General features: G+C 41.6%; 1 protein-coding gene across 2 annotated transcripts in view; it reads right to left on the bottom strand.

Annotated features, from left to right (window-relative positions):
* Positions 1 to 15936, bottom strand: part of LOC147711410 (cGMP-dependent protein kinase 2-like) — a 2360133-nt gene that overhangs the window by 888658 nt on the left and 1455539 nt on the right. For both annotated transcript variants that reach the window (XM_086922130.1, XM_086922129.1), the window contains exon 9: positions 14721 to 14789. In XM_086922130.1, the coding sequence (XP_086778256.1) occupies positions 14721 to 14789 (69 nt within the window). The remainder of the gene's footprint in view (positions 1 to 14720; positions 14790 to 15936) is intronic.

The raw sequence follows: 15936 nt of genomic DNA, 5'->3' as shown, positions 1-15936 counted from the left end.
CCCTTATTTGTAAGGTTCTTCTGTTTTGCCCGGACCGGAGGGGGCACGGACTCCCAGACCCAGTGTGCCTCGCTCTTTTGACACCGCGTGCACCCACCGACATCAACAAGTGCCTGGAGGCGCTTGTTAAAGCTTCTAGCGGGAAGCCCTTCAGCTGCTGCTCTTCTGTTTTGCCCGGAGGGAGCCCAGACTCCAAGACCCAGTGTGCCTTGCGCTTTTGACACCGCGTGCACCCACCGTCATCAACAAGTGCCTGGAGGTGCTTGTTTAAGCTTCTAGCGGGACGCCCTTCAGCTGCTGCTCTTCTGTTTTGCCCGGAGGGAGCCCGGACTCCCAGACCCAGTGTGCCTTGCGCTTTTGACACCGCGTGCACCCACCGTCATCAACAAGTGCCTGAAGGCGCTTGTTCAAACTTCTAGCAGGATGCCCTTTAGTTGCTGCTCTTCTGTTTTGCCCGGACCGAAGGGGGCCCGGACTCCCAGACCCAGGATGCCTCGTGCTTCTGACACCGCGTGCACCCACCGTCATCAACAAGTGCATGGAGGCCCGTGTTAAAGCTTCTAGCGGGCTCCGGCGGGCGACGCCCGGGCGGGCCCTTTTGTGCCCGTTAGGGCCAGAGAGGGGCAAGGTAGGGCCACCCCCCCCCCTCCGGTTGTACTTTTTCTGGGTTTCCTGCTTACTGAGTCGCGGGTAAGAACTCTACTGACTGTTGAACTCTGTGTCAAATATGAACAGGCACCCTCTATAATATCTAAAGTGTGCTTTTTCTGAAAGCCATTATATCCTCAACCTCCAAGGGAGTGATTTAAGTTGCATAATGTTATAATAGCCTCATTACGATTGTTCACTGGGAAACATACTGGATTTACATTTTGTTATCTGTGTATGTTCTTAGACGTTCTGTTTCCGTTTCTCGGTGGAATGGTTTTCAACCCATAATACTTTAAGTAATCTTGACCATCGACTGAGTGCTTGATATTTGGTAGGATATATTGTAATTAAGGAATATGGAGAAACGTATGAGCATGGTAGGCACGTTAGATGCCTTTTTGACCAGAGCCGAGTTGCTCCTAACTCATGAGATCAAGTTAACGGAACTGCGGCTCTCACTTGACTCCATACAGTTCCCAATAACCAGGGAAGAAGGATCCAATATTCCCCTAACACCTCAAATTATTATCCATACAAAAGATAGTAACCCCCTGATTGTTAAACAACTTTCGCAATCTATAAATCAACTGAGGGACTCTGATAATAGTTCACCACTAGGGACAAGACCGCAAACCCGGAAACAAACTAAGCAGTCTAAGGTGAACACATTGAGAACTAATAAGAAAAGCGCAAAGAGGGGTAAAGATCAAAGTAATATAGGAGCCGTTGGCTCTGGCCCCCGAATATGTGCCTGTGCCTCAGCGGAAACACAAACAGATTTAATTTCTAAATCTATGGGTTCTCAGGTTGAAGCTCCTTTTTCTAATTCTAATCAGTCTCCTTCGGGTACGCAGGTAGCTCTTGAAGAGCTAGTCAGAGGGTTGCTAGAATCCAAGATCAGTTCGATGATGCTTCAGATAAGCACTCTTATTGAAGAATGATTTGGTCGTCAGGAGGAAATAATTGAGCAGTTGACAGAGGTTGTAGGTTCAATTGGTAACAGTCTTGAAAAAATAGAACCTTGCCTTGGCACAACGGGATCCAGCCTCCCTCACACTCAGGGTTTAATGAACCCTAACCAGGAGAAAATGAATGGTAGACTAAGAGAACTACAAACAGTAATGGCACCTCAATGTATAGTTGAGGACCCTGCACCCAAGCATCTAAATAGGGAGGGAGACAAGAGTAGTATTGGTTCAGACGGACGAAACACCCTTCAAAAATCCCCTGAGTATCAGACTATAGGAACACTAGATTTAGCACCTGCTTCTTTCCCATATGTACTGATATTGACTGGGGTTCCGGCATTAAAACAGGGGCAGCATGAATCTTGGATGTCTCTCCGCAATAAAGCAGCGGACTGGTTAATTAAATGTAAGAACTTCAGTCCCTACCACATTAACAACATTTTGATGGTTCGAAGAGTGGGATGGGTTGGTGCCTCCGTAAAGACCATCCCTGGTGATTACATTATCATTAATTTTCGACTCCCCAGAATGGTTTGATCCTTATTAATGCACAAGGAGGAAGTCTCTTCTCAAAGTTCAAGTAATATGGCTCTTCCTCTGGGCTTCTTTTATAAACCTAACTTTTTGCCCCAGAGGAGTAGGGACTCTTTCCATCCTAACGCCAAATATGTTTGAGGCACTATCCCCTCTAAATTCAGTGGACTGACAATCAGCTCATTTCCCTAGAAATACACATTGTTTGGAAAAAAGATCCATTTAGAAAAATTCCCTAGTCTGCCTCTAAAGGGGGAGGAGCAGGTATACAATGTATTAACTCCTAATAAGAACTCCGTACCTGTCTCAGACGAGATGGAGCTAGTATCCTCACCAGCTACATTAGACACTAGACCTATGTCATAGATTTCAGGGCTTATGCATAATGTTCCTTCAACCCCTATCTCCAGAGCAGACGTCCTTCCACCAGTTCCCACAGAAGATTTTGTCACATCTATCCCCCATCAAGAAAACACGCTGAGAGGGCCAATATTGAGTATCCTTTTTTGGAATATTGCTGGCCTACGATCTAAGGTCAACTACGATGAGTGGTTGACCTTTTCCCTGGCCTACTCCATTCTTTGCTTTCAAGAAACGTGGGCTGTATCATCTATTCACCTAAACGGTTATAAAACCTACCATTCGCTTGCTACCCCGTCCCTATCAGGGCGAGCAAAGGGAGGTTTGTCGACTTATATTTCCAATTTAATCACTGTACGGGAAATTACTGCATTAAAACTGGAGGTTATCTTTCAAATAATTATTCTAGATGTTAACAAATTCGATATTTTAATCTTAGTTAACTTTTATAACAACTTATCACAATCCAAGCTGATTGATACTCTTAAAGAACTACGTGACATCCTTCTGGAACTTAAAAATAAATATCAAAACAAAAGACCCTCTATTATCTGGGGTGGTGACTTTAACCTTGCCGTGTGTGTCCACAATGATAATATAATTTGTGGTTTACAAGGAGAGAAAGATGACATCCTAACTCATTTTATACCCAATCAGAGCGGGAATCATGTTTAAATTAGACTCTAGTTATTCTTCAATTATCCTTGGTAAACTAATTAATGTCGCCAATAGTCCCCCTTACCCCAACTTTTAATGGCAGAGGTTTCTTTAGTTGTATAGATTTTATTTTATTGTCATCCATGGCGGCACCTCTCACTTTGAATTTAAAAACACATGATTGTGCCTTTAGTGACCACTTTCCAAATTCCGTCACCCTTTCTCTCCCAAAGGGGAGAGAGAAGATTTGCCAACTGAGATCACATGGTGAGGACAATCTGCTTTTGAACAGATTAAATGGTTACTCTCTTAAGTAGGAATATGCTGACCCGGTCAAGATCATGGAGAAGGTTGTTGTGAACTCGTTACAAGCCATCAATATCTGTTTAGATGAGAGTGCTACTCCCCAGGAGATTGAGGATAATTTCATGGATGTGACAATCTCTGTAAAGCTATATGCGTTAAACCTAAAGAGAACAAGGGAAATAAGGTAGGATGATTTAACAGTGTTTGTACTAAAGCATACTGTAATTTGAAAACCGCCCTTCATAACCCAGTAGAAATAAGCAAGTAATAAGTCACCTTCGAAAAACGTATCATTCCGCAATTCGACTGAGGAAAAATGAAATGAAGCAGGAACTCCAATGGAGTTGCTTTATGAAAGATAGCACTACCTTTTGAAAATATTTAAAACTCCATTTCTCTCAGGAACCAGAGATTCAATAAAATAGAAATGGCAATTGACGAAACATCTTGGGTGGAACATTTTTCCAAGATTTGTGGACAAGACGCTAGCGCGTTGACAGCCCAGAACATAGTAGGAACTAATGGTTTGTGCTCCATATCTTCATTTACTCCTCTTGTTTTAGATTTTACTCAGGCTGAAGTCGAATTGGCCTTAATGGCAAGCAGGGGGGGAAAGGCGCCAGGCCCCGATGGGGTCCCGGTAGACCTTTACTAACATAATAAGGATCTTTGGGTGCCGATCTTGCTTAGAGTTCTGGAAGCAACATGTAAAGTTGGACTATTAGACTCATGGTCACTCTCTATCCTAGTACCCATATATAAAAAGGGAGACTGACAGAGTCCATCCTGTTATCGCCCCATCTCGTTATTAGATTCTTTGGGAAAGATTGTGGGACGCATTATATTAGAACGCCTTCAACAATGGGCAGATGACAATAAAATCTATCCGGATCTCCAATATGGATTAGGGATAGTATGAGTACCACTGAGCAAGTCTTAAATTTTAATTATGAGCAAATACGTTAATGCAAAAGTTGGGAACCTTCACATGGCCTACGTAGACCGAACATCTGCCTTTGACTGGGTAGGCCATTCGAAATTATGGGCTATTCTAATAGAAATGGGTGTCGACCTCCCCTTAGTTAATTTTCTCCGTGAAATGTACTCTAATGCAACGGCTAGAGTTAGATTTGGAGTTGCAGGTGAGTTGACAGCGCCGTTTAGAGTTGAGCGGGGTGTCAGGCAGGGTTGTGTCCTGGCCCCCTTTCTTTTTACCCTTTATACTAACGGTTTAGAAAAAGCCATGTTGGAGGGGTGCCAAGACCTACATCTGCTTTATGATCGTCCGATACCAGCTCTTCTCTAAGCGGACGATGTTGTGATCATCGCCCGCACCCCCCTGGAACTCCAACGCTCACTTAACAGATATACTACCTTTATGTTTAATCTCAATTTAAAAGTTAATATTAAAAAAACGTTTAAAATGAGCTCAGGTGCTAAACCCTAAAGAAGGAGAGACATCTTTATTAATAATTCCAGGGTGGAGAATACAACTACTTATCCCTATCTTGGAATCTTGATAGATGAAAAAGGTTCATGGAGAAAAGCTACAGAGGCTAGAGAGCTCTTGTTTTTAAGGTCAACCATTGCGCTAGTATGTTTTATACAGAGACTAGGAAAAAGATCCCTGGTTGAGATGATTCGTGTTTACCAGGCAAAATGTATCAGTACTGCCATCTATGGAGCCGGGGTGTGGGGATATGTACAGGTGGAAGTCCTCCAAAAAGTGGAGAACAGCTTCTTGAGGTTTCTCCTCGCTGTTCCGCAAGGTACCTCAACTTTCAGTTGCCATATAGAAGTAGACCTACCCTACATTTCTGATACCATCAAAATGCAGCCAGCTATGGCACCGAATTTGGTCATCGGCCAAATTAGTTTTTAGCCAAACCTGTTGAAGGACTGCCTTGCACTTGAATACTCTGCCAAGATTGATTGGATTCGCTATGTTAAGAAGTTTTTGTATGACTTGGGTCTTGAAAAATATTATCTCAACCCCCTACTAATAGCAGAAGTGTCAAGAAAATGTTTAAAAACCTTACGTCTGTGCCACCTAGCGGATCTGCGCCTGGCCTCCAAAGCCAATAAAATCTCGGCTCAACACTCTTTGCTGATTCAATTGACAGTGGCCATTCAACCTTTTTTAACCTGGAATTTGTCTGGTTATGATAGGTTTTTGTTGACCCGTTTAAGGTTCAACATTTTTTATCGATTGGTCACTTTTCCAAAAATTAATGATTGGTCAAACCTATTGCCTCCTTGTCCCTGTGACGATATCTCAACCCAATCGCTAATACATTTAACCTTTTTCTGTAAATTCTATGTCGAACCAAGAAAACGCTGGCTACTTCCAATTTTAAAAAGTTTGGGTTTACGCCATTGTCGGCCTGCTTTCATGGTCCTTCAACTTATCGAATTTGACTGTATGGCACTTACCATTGTTACATTTTTAAAATTCTGTATTTGTCATAGGAGCAACCTTTAACAGAAGACTGATGTATTCCTAATGCTGCTTAATGTAAATATCCATTGGCTTCTTTTTTATACCCAGTCTGTATTATCTTTTAAAAATATTATATTAACTGTTATAAATGTATTTTGATTCATATGTATGTACTTTTATGGTTTTCTACTATTTAAAACCGAATAAAGTCATTTTTTATTTGATTTGAAAGGTTCAACCATCGCTTTAATGTCAAATACTTCTGAATTTTATATTACGTATTACTCGCACACATATTTTCAACTGGCCCTTAAACTGCTCAGGTATTTTTCTGGGATTGAAACATGAGAGCTGCAAGGTACATAGAATCATTCCGCATCTAATAACATATTATGAGACAGTAAGTAAATCTACTGGACTATATTACTGATATTGGAACCTGCAATCTGGAAATAGAATAAAATCCTTAATTGTCATTCAGTTCAAAGCACTTTAACGGTATGTTCAAGGTGGACTGCCATTTCAGTGTGAGAGGAATCCGAGAGGTTAATAATTAAGCATTATTAAACGCCAGGAGTTTTTGGCCATGTCACTCTTGGCAGCTACCTTTGCAGCTGACTCGTGTGTTTTTTAGTTCATTTATTTGGGAATACATTCCCCTGATGAAGGGCTCCCAGTAGCGCTAAAAGCATTGGGACTACTAATTTGGGGACTACATATTTGGAATATAACTTGGAGTTTTCAGTTTTACTGTTTTCAGTTCAAATCTATTTGGATTACAAACAACATTTAAAGTAAATGAATTCAATTCATGAAAAAGGATTAACCTGCCTCAAACTGACTTAATGTAAATCAACGGATATTACTTTGTGCATTGGGGGAACACTCAGCCAAGGGGGGTGCAATTCTCTGAAGTGCAATGAAGTAACAGACATATTTGTGGAAAGAGGAATGCAACACTGATAGAGAGTGGAATCAGGGTGGGGCAAAGCGAAGGTGGAAAGCAGCATATGGACGATAGTGGAAGGAAACACGCAATGCTAAAAGGAAAAGAAAAAATTAGTTTCCTAAATGCCAGCAAAGTGAGCAGAAGAAGGATACAAGTCAATCAATCAGATGCCCCTGGGTGGGATGAACACAAGAATAGGAAGGCAAGCCATCAAGTCAAGAGGAGACAAATTAGATAGAAGCCATCCAATCAAGAGCAAGGGGCTCACCCAAAGCGCTATGTGTGCTGGGACCTAAAAGGTATACATTTCACGCCTCTTTCAAGCCAGGGCTGTGTTAGTCTACCTGTGGTCTTTCTTCCCTCCATATTCCCTCAGCAGATGGCACAATGCAACATAGTCTACGTTATCATGCCTAGAAACCGCCCCACTGATCATTGAAAAACACAGAAATGTAGGTTGTACACTCTTTTTCTGGCCCCTTCTTCCTGGTCTTTGGTCAGCGGTTGTGCTAGGCAGGCACAGAGTTTCTCCAATACTGCTCCTGCCTGGAAGATATAGGGTCTGACTGAAAACAAGACTCCACTCTGGACAGAGTACTCAAATCAGCCCACAAAGCAGACAGTTTATGAATGGGGCATAGGGTATTTTGGGTCAAAGCAGCACCCAAATCTACAAACCACTGGGAAGATGAAAGAGAGCACTGAATGGATGCTACAGCCATGGGCAGTTTCTCCATTTGGGCTCTGGGGCAGTGCCAACTGAAATTCTTACACATTCCTGCAAAAATGTTAAATAAATCGATTATTTAGAGATTCAATTGTACCTCTAAACAAATTAAAGTGTTTAAGTCTGGGTTGTCTGTCCCAGGCTGCCTGCCGCACCTCACTATGAAGCAGGAGACAGAAGACAGGCAGTAAATCAACTTTGGGAACTTTGATGTACAACGCATAATGCACAACACACAGCTTACTATTCTAAAGCCCGTCATTGCCATTGTAAACTATGGTAGTAGCTACTATAGGCCAGTGACGCTTTCAGCATCATGGTTTCAGGAGTCGGAGTCGGAGTCTCCGCCTTTGTGGGAGGGCGGTCAAATGTCAGTCACAAGCATGTTCCAACACTTTCTCTTTCATCATGCAAGCTTTTGTGATTTGGTGACTTGTCCTCAGTAATGGGAAGTGTTATAATGCTAATCTTGTGTTATGTATATTGTGCTGAGACCCCAGGTCAAGCTAACCTCCCCCACTGTGACACCTCAGGCCCTGGATTCATGTTGCTGGGCTCTTTAGAAGTAGAACTGCTGTATTTGTTCCCCCGCGGTATTGATCCAAAAGACAAGCAGGGTTTTTGTTCCCTTGCAAAGTTGATCCAAATATCCAAGTCATGCACAAAGTAAGAAATATGTGCTTAAAGTAAAATACAGTTATCTGCTGTATGGGAATTAAACTGGCCCTGGCCACCAACATTATTGCTAAAATATTTATTGATTTGTGAATAATAAATGTTAAAAATGTAAAGGCAATGCATATCGGCAATTTAGTTCCTCTCTTTTTTCACATACTTTATTTAATCTTACATTCCCCAATAGTGTTAGCTATTTTATCATGTTGTATTTCTGCATTGTTTCCCATGCATTGTAATATTCTTGCATAGTGCATGCTTTGAATAGTAACAGGTGTTTATGAGGGGCTTTGACAGAGATGTCTAATGCTGAGGCTGAAGCCAAAGCAGTGGGTTGGCCTCTTGGTAGAGTACACAGAACGATGGTCATGTATTCCAGTTGTAATTAAAATTCTGCGAAAATGTGTGTGAAGGTAAATATGTCAAAATATGTACAAGGCAAAAGCAAAAGGAAAGAAATTGCTTATATGTGAGTGAGTGCAGTGTATGGTTGGATGTGAGGGAGATGAGGGGAAGTGCATTTGGAGAAGAGTGAAAAAGGGGTGCTGTGGAAGAAAGAGAGGCTATTGAAGATGTGCAGGTGGATGAGATATGCAGCGAAAAAGGACATATTTATCTAATATAAAGCACACATAACTGAAGGCCGAAACTCGCACCACATGCCCCAATACTATTTAATTCACAGACTCACAATTTTCAGAATTGAAACATTTCCAAAGTCAATTATTTATAACAAATCCTTGTTGTTACTCATTTATCTTAAACAGTGAGCAACCATTAGCATACTGATAGATTTTAGGTGTATGTCATATGTTGTGTTATATATGTGGATGCAATAATATCTCAGAGAGAAACCAAAATACCAGTTGGGTGGCACACTATGGGGATCACAGAAATGTATTTTATGTTTACCCTTTTCCAGAGCCCCCACACTTTTCATCCCACTTAAAGACCTGTCAGCACATTTTCTACATGACTAATTGCAGCCAGCAGTGGTGGGTGCTTCCCAAAGCTTGGATAGAGCATTTTCTTCCAAAGTTTTTTGCCACATGCAGCGCAAGACACTGGGCAAGCACATACTTTTCTAGGGCTGAAGTTGGCGTGCTGTACAATTTGCACATTACAGTAACGGGTAAACGCATAAATGCAGAAAGATATAATTCAGATTTTATTGTGTTTAATACTTAAAGACTATATAAGCTTTATAAGCATTGCTTTTCAGCACTAAATTCATTTGCTTTAAAATGCACCATTTGCCAATCTTATTTCAATTTTTTCTCAGAAGACCCACCCTGGACCCCATGTTTGTCCATTTCACTTGCTCACTTTGCTTGCTACATAAAAGTCATACCAAACATTTACGCCCCATCATCTTCAAATGTCACCAGCCGCCACTGGCTCTGGCCATGGAAGCATGTACACCAGGTTCTGCATTACTTGCAAAGCCCATAGTAAACTAGTGTAATTGGCTAGCTCTGCAATCGGAAATATAATCTTATTTAAAAATAAACTTGAATTTTTCTGAGCCAATTGAGTTGGTTCTTCCAAAATGTAGCTGTGTAGTACAACATGTGAAGTTGCAGTTCGTACGCACTTCCCTTTCATTATTATTTTCTTGTTATCTGCGCCTTGGAGACTGAAATGCAATCCTGGCTCTTATTAACGGTGGCTGTCTGATTTCGAAGGATCATATCTTAGAGATATAAGAATAGAGCTTTTAGGTTGATAATGTCTAAGGACTTTTTACTTTTAAGCTGGCCCCAGTACCTTTCCTTTAATGGAATGAAAATTGGGCCATGTGTTTTTTTGATCAGATTCCAAGAAGTAATCAGGCACAGCACTAAGATATTCTGGACGGTGCGCAAGTGTTCAAACGTATAGCTTGTTCTTGGCATTGGACATGAAAGAATACAGTTCCACACTACATGATTCAGGAAATTGTATGTTATCTGTGTTATTATATCACAATCTCCTGCACGAAGGTGTCAAACTAGTATATGTCACTGGCACGATCCACACCAATTCACTACTTATTCCCCAAATCCGTTTATCAAAATGGGAAGTATATTACACTGTGTTTAAAAACAGAAGCCCCTCAAATGATTAATGGCTACATCTATGATGCATTTTACAGCAAAATCGGGAATTTGCGATTGGTAAATGCATTTTGGAATGCATGCATTCCAATTTGCGATTCTGTAACATGTTACTGAATTGCAATTTGGAATGGCGAATACATACAAATTCAGCATTAGGAACAGGAGGGTTTGTGGCGTTTCTTCCTAATACTGAATCGCAGTGGTATGTAGGAATGATTTATGACCGAAATGCGGTCGCAAAACATTTGCATTTTACCACCTACTTGAAATAGATGGTAACCCATTCGTAAACAGGAACTTTGAGATTGCTCTTAAAAAATGAAAAGAAACCTTTTAATTTTTCTTTTTCAAATGCAACCTGTTGTTTTCCATTAAGGAAAACAGACTCCATTAAAAAAAAATGATTGCTTTATTTAAAAGCAATCACAGACATGGTGGTATGCAGGGCCGGACTGTGAACGAAAACCGGCCCTGGCAAAGTGCTCGGCCGCCACCCCCCACCGGTCCGTTGGGGGTGTACCCGTGCTCTTTTCCAGGGCCGGTTTTTGGCCGATTTTGTTACAGGGCTGATTTTGTAGCTACGCTGCAAAAACGGTCCTGTAACAAAGACAGCCCCCAGGGGGCCCAAAACCGGCCCCCACCCTTGCGGCGCTCTGGGGGTTTGCCCAGTGCCCGCAATGGCCAGTCCGGCCCTGGTGGTATGCTGACTCAGAAAGGCCACCATCCCTGTGATTTTAGTGATTCCTAATTGGTCGCACATTTAGACCTGCCTCATTAATATTAATGAGAAAGGTTAATTTGCTACCCATTAGGAAATGCTTAATGGAACTTATGGAGTTTCATACATTCAAATAGCGTTTACCTAATTGCGGTTCGCAAATAATTGTAAATAGGCAATCGTTATTTGAAATATTGATATATATATGGTCCTTAGCATCAAATATCATGGGTACCATAAAAAGACTAAAAGTAAAGGCTTCTGTGACACAAAAACAACTGCCCAGAGATGAATGAATGAAATTAGATTTTTTTTTTGTAACTGATTGAATCATGCGGTTTTGCCTCAGATGACGGTCATGTGCAGAGGCACAGTTAATCTGTTACGTACAATGACATTTGACGCTTCTTTCTGGTACCGCTTCTATTGGTAGAACATATAAGATGAAACACCACAAGAAAAGTAAGACATCTGAACATTGCCGCTAAACATTTTCAGCATTCCTTTAGACCTTACACGGCACCTGAGTTCCTCCCATATTGGCCATGTAATTTTTTAAAATATTTTTTAAAGTTTTTTACTGTCAAAAAGAAGTACAGTCAAAAAGGAAAGCACAAAAAAATAAAATAATAGAAGGTGGGAATTCTACTGAGGTATTAACAACCAAGTATACATATGCAAGTCTGTAAATATAAACATCCATTTAGAAATGGTTATAAGCGAACAAATATCTGAAAGATCACAAAGAAACAACGACTAAGATTCCCCCCACTATTAGCCATCCAGCTCTTCCAAACAGCCTCATATGGACCGGTATTTTTGCAGGGCCAGGATACCCCTCGCTTTAGCTAACGCCTTCTCCCTTTCCCCCGTTTCTTTAACAATTAACCACCATTCCATCACAGTGGGGGGTTTGGGAGAGATCCAAGCTCTAGCTACCACCAGCCGGGCAGCAACTAACATAATTGCTGTTATAGACCTATACTGACCACCATCTTCCTTATGTCCTAGCATCTTTTCAGCTGTCGTGAATATGAATTCAACCCCAAGTCCAAGTTTGGTTGCTGCTGATATCTTATCTCAAAAAAGACTTACAACAGGACACGTTACAAACATATGGGTAATATCGGCTGCATATAGCCCACATTTGGGACAATTACAGTGCATCCTTTCATAGACCCCTCCCTGTGCGACCCCCTCAAGACCACTTACAATCCTCTCCGGGGTATAATAAAGTATACAAAGTGTCCGAAATTGCTTCAGTCGCAAAGTATATCATACGCAAAGATGGTAAATATATGCAGAGGGCAGCTTTCACTACTTTCACCTCTCTCATTCCATGTTTAAGTGGAGCAATACATTCACTGCAACCCACCTGCAGCACCTTGTCCTTGCTCAGGTACGACTCCCAAAGTCCCACGGAGCCCTGCCTAATCTTAAAAAACTAAAAGGAAAGTTTTCATGTTTCTTTTTAAATGCATCTCGTTTTCCTTTGAGGAAAATAGGCTGCATTTCAAAATAAAAAACAGTTTTTTTAAAAAGCAGTCACAGCAGGCCACCATCCCTATGAGTGCTAGCCATTCCAACTGTAACCTGTCTCGTGAATATTAATGAGGCAGGCCCCTTGCAACCCATTGGGAATAGCAAACAGTGTAAAACACACTGTTATACATAGCTGTTTGCAATTTCCTAATAGTGATTCACAAACAATTGTGATTAGGAAATCCCAAACGCAAGTCCATGTACATCAGGCTGAAAGTGTGACTCTGTAACTTGTTACCAAAGTGCTTTTTGCATTTGCGATTCGATATTTGGAAGGTGAATGCTTAGGATGTCCCTTCCAAATATGGATTAGCAATGGTATCTATGAATGTTTTGCGACCAAAATGCGGGCGTAAAACATAAAAAATTTGCTGACTCAGTAGAGGAGGCGGTAACCCATTCTCAAACAGGAAGTGGTCCCCAAGGGATCACTTCTCCTTTGTAAATGTGCGTGAAAACATTTTTTTTAGAGCAGGCAGCTGCCCCACGGAGCAATGCCTACTCGTATAAAATTATTAGAACACTTTTCATTTTTATTTTTGTCATGCAACCCAGATTACCCTTAAGGAAAAGGGACTGCATTACAAAAAATAATATTGCTTTATTCAAAAAGCATTCACAGACATGGTGGTCTGCTGAGACCAGCAGGCCACAATACTTGTGCATGTAGTCATTTCCAATAGGTCGCAAATTGACCTGCCTTATGAATATTGATAAGGCAGGTCCATTTGCGACTCATTGGAAATCGCAAACCGTGTCTGAGACACTGTTGTGCATAGCTTCTTGTGATTTCCTAATCGCAATTGGCAAAAATTCACAATTAGGAAATCGCAAACTGACTTTTTGGTACATCTGGCCCCTGGTGATGTAGGGGACTAACGGATCGAACAAAATTGCCTTAAATTGACACATGTCACTGGTGAACCACATAGTTTTAGCACACTCTAAGTTCCCGATTCCTGTATTGGGACCTAGACATGTCTGCGGCTCACACTGTAGACTGCGATTTTGTTCTGTTTTTACGCACTATGCTGCGATCTAGGTAAGGTGCTCAAGTCCTTCTGGCCTTGTACGTGCTCTATGAAAACAATCAAATAAATAAGTAAATCAATGAATAATAAATAAATATAGGAATGGTTTTCTGATGACTGGCAAGCTGAACACAGTCTCTAACAATAAGTATTATTCGCAAGCTCCAAAACACATGGGGCCAGATGCATCAAGCATCCATTTTGCGATTCCTTATTAGCGAAAAATAAGGAAACGCCAATAAGGAATAGCAAAATGGAATGCATCAAGCAATCACTATAAAAATAGCGATTCCTTACAATTCCTTAATTGCGGCTCGCAAATTGCGAGTCGCAATTAATGAATACCTCCCCATTAATTCCTATGGGCCTAGAGGCCCATAGGAATGAATGGGAAGACAATCTCAATTTGCGAATCGCAATTAGCGATTCGCAAATTGAGATTGCGAGTTCAAGGGTGCAGGGGTGTCCAAAGGACACCCTGTTACACCCCTGAATGTGATCTGTGCACATATGTTGCGCACACACATGCCCTTAGGGCATGTGTGTGCGCAACATGAAACTTTGAAAAATGCACAAAAGTGCATTTTTCAAAGTTTTTGCAAATTACCATGAAGTTGTACTTCGTGGTAATTTGCGTGCCCTATTAGCGAATTCGCTATTTTTGATACTTTCATGCATTGCATTTAAGGAATCTCAATTTGAGATTCCTTAAATGCGAACAATCGCAATTTAGCAAATTCTCTATTTGCGATTTTTGCATTTTGGGATGATGCATCCCAAATGCAAAAATTGCACTCGCAAAGGGCCAGATTCTGAGAATCTGTCCCTTTTGCGAGCGCATTTCGCTTGATGCATCTGGCCCATGATGCTTAATGCGGAGTGAAACGAACAAGAAAAGGTGGACAGTAAACCACGTTTTTACAAACCTAACACCTTTAAACCACAGGCCTAGGGACACAGTCGATGAATAGCTGGGGTCTCGCTGAGGTTTAGCACTGATCTTTTGAATCAAGGGGCACTACACTACTAAGCTGTGATGTTGGCAGTCACTCCTCATACTTACTCTCTGTCAATCACAAGGCACTGTGTGTCATCTTCTTCAGCCACAATATTGGCAGAGCGGACATCCTCACTGAAAAATAAAACAAGTGTTACAAAGATTGTGTTATGGCTTTAATTGCTTTTTCTTTGATCCCCCCCTTCTGCCATTTGAAGAAATTGAATATACATCAAAGTACGTTTTATTCCCAAAGCGAGAAAGTAAATGTGTACACTGTAAATTTACTACTAACCTGGAGGAAAGGCAAGGCAGGAAGCAGCACATAGAGGAGAGAATAAAACACACAGGGATTAAAGGGAAAGGAAAATTTAGTTCCTGGATGCAAGCAACATCCGCCCTGGGAGGATGCCAGTGCTCTAACTACCCTGGGAACAACGTGGGCATGTTTTTGTTACCATTAATAAGCGGCGGTGGCATATTTGCAAATAATACAAAAAATGCTAAGTATTCAGTTGGGCATTAAGTTTTTAAGAACCCCATTTTTGCCACAGTGTGCCCCATTTAGTTTGAGACGTACTTCACCCAGACAGAATGTTGTGAGACTTATGGCACTGTTTTGGGTGTTGTCCTTCCAAAGGATAAGACAGACGTGATTATAACTACAGCCAAAGCGAAACAAAAGGGGATGATGGACGGAGCGTTTGAGCAAATCAAACACTCACCCCAGTCAACTGATCTGGGTTTAATCCATCACCATTCTTTAGCTCACTCAGCCACCCCAGTTCAGACATGGCCATACGCAAATCAGTCTGACCCTGTGCCTCATGGGAACAGTCCAGCCCGAACTGCCAAGCCATGTCTTACCTGGACCAGAAACAAGCATCCTGGGACCGGTTTCGGATTCATAATCCTCATCAGCCAGGCTATCTTAAATTCAGTGGCCAAGTGAGCAAGGGACACACGTCTGAGCATACCCTGCCAACTTAGGGCGAACAAAGCAAAACAAAAGAGTTCTATACTCATATGAATCCTGAGATTTTCCTCTAGTCTGAGGAAGTTTTCATCTACACGCAATAAAATCTGAACACACTGCCGCAAGGGCCACTAAGGTAGCAATGCGCGCTTCAGGCGCTTACGTTTTCATTTGATTCCTGGGAATCTACGGCCATAGATTCGCTGGCACTACCCTGTCTGACTAAAGAACGGAGGACCATGCCATCAGCCCCTTGGTTCTCTGATTCCCTTAAAGCAGCTAAGAGCAGATGCAAACATCTTGAAC

Source organism: Lissotriton vulgaris, chromosome 5, assembly GCF_964263255.1.
Source record: "Lissotriton vulgaris chromosome 5, aLisVul1.2, whole genome shotgun sequence".
NCBI classification, from domain to species: domain Eukaryota; kingdom Metazoa; phylum Chordata; class Amphibia; order Caudata; family Salamandridae; genus Lissotriton; species Lissotriton vulgaris.
The sequence above is the reverse complement of the archived record's forward strand: the minus strand, read 5'-3'. Positions and strand labels throughout refer to the sequence as shown.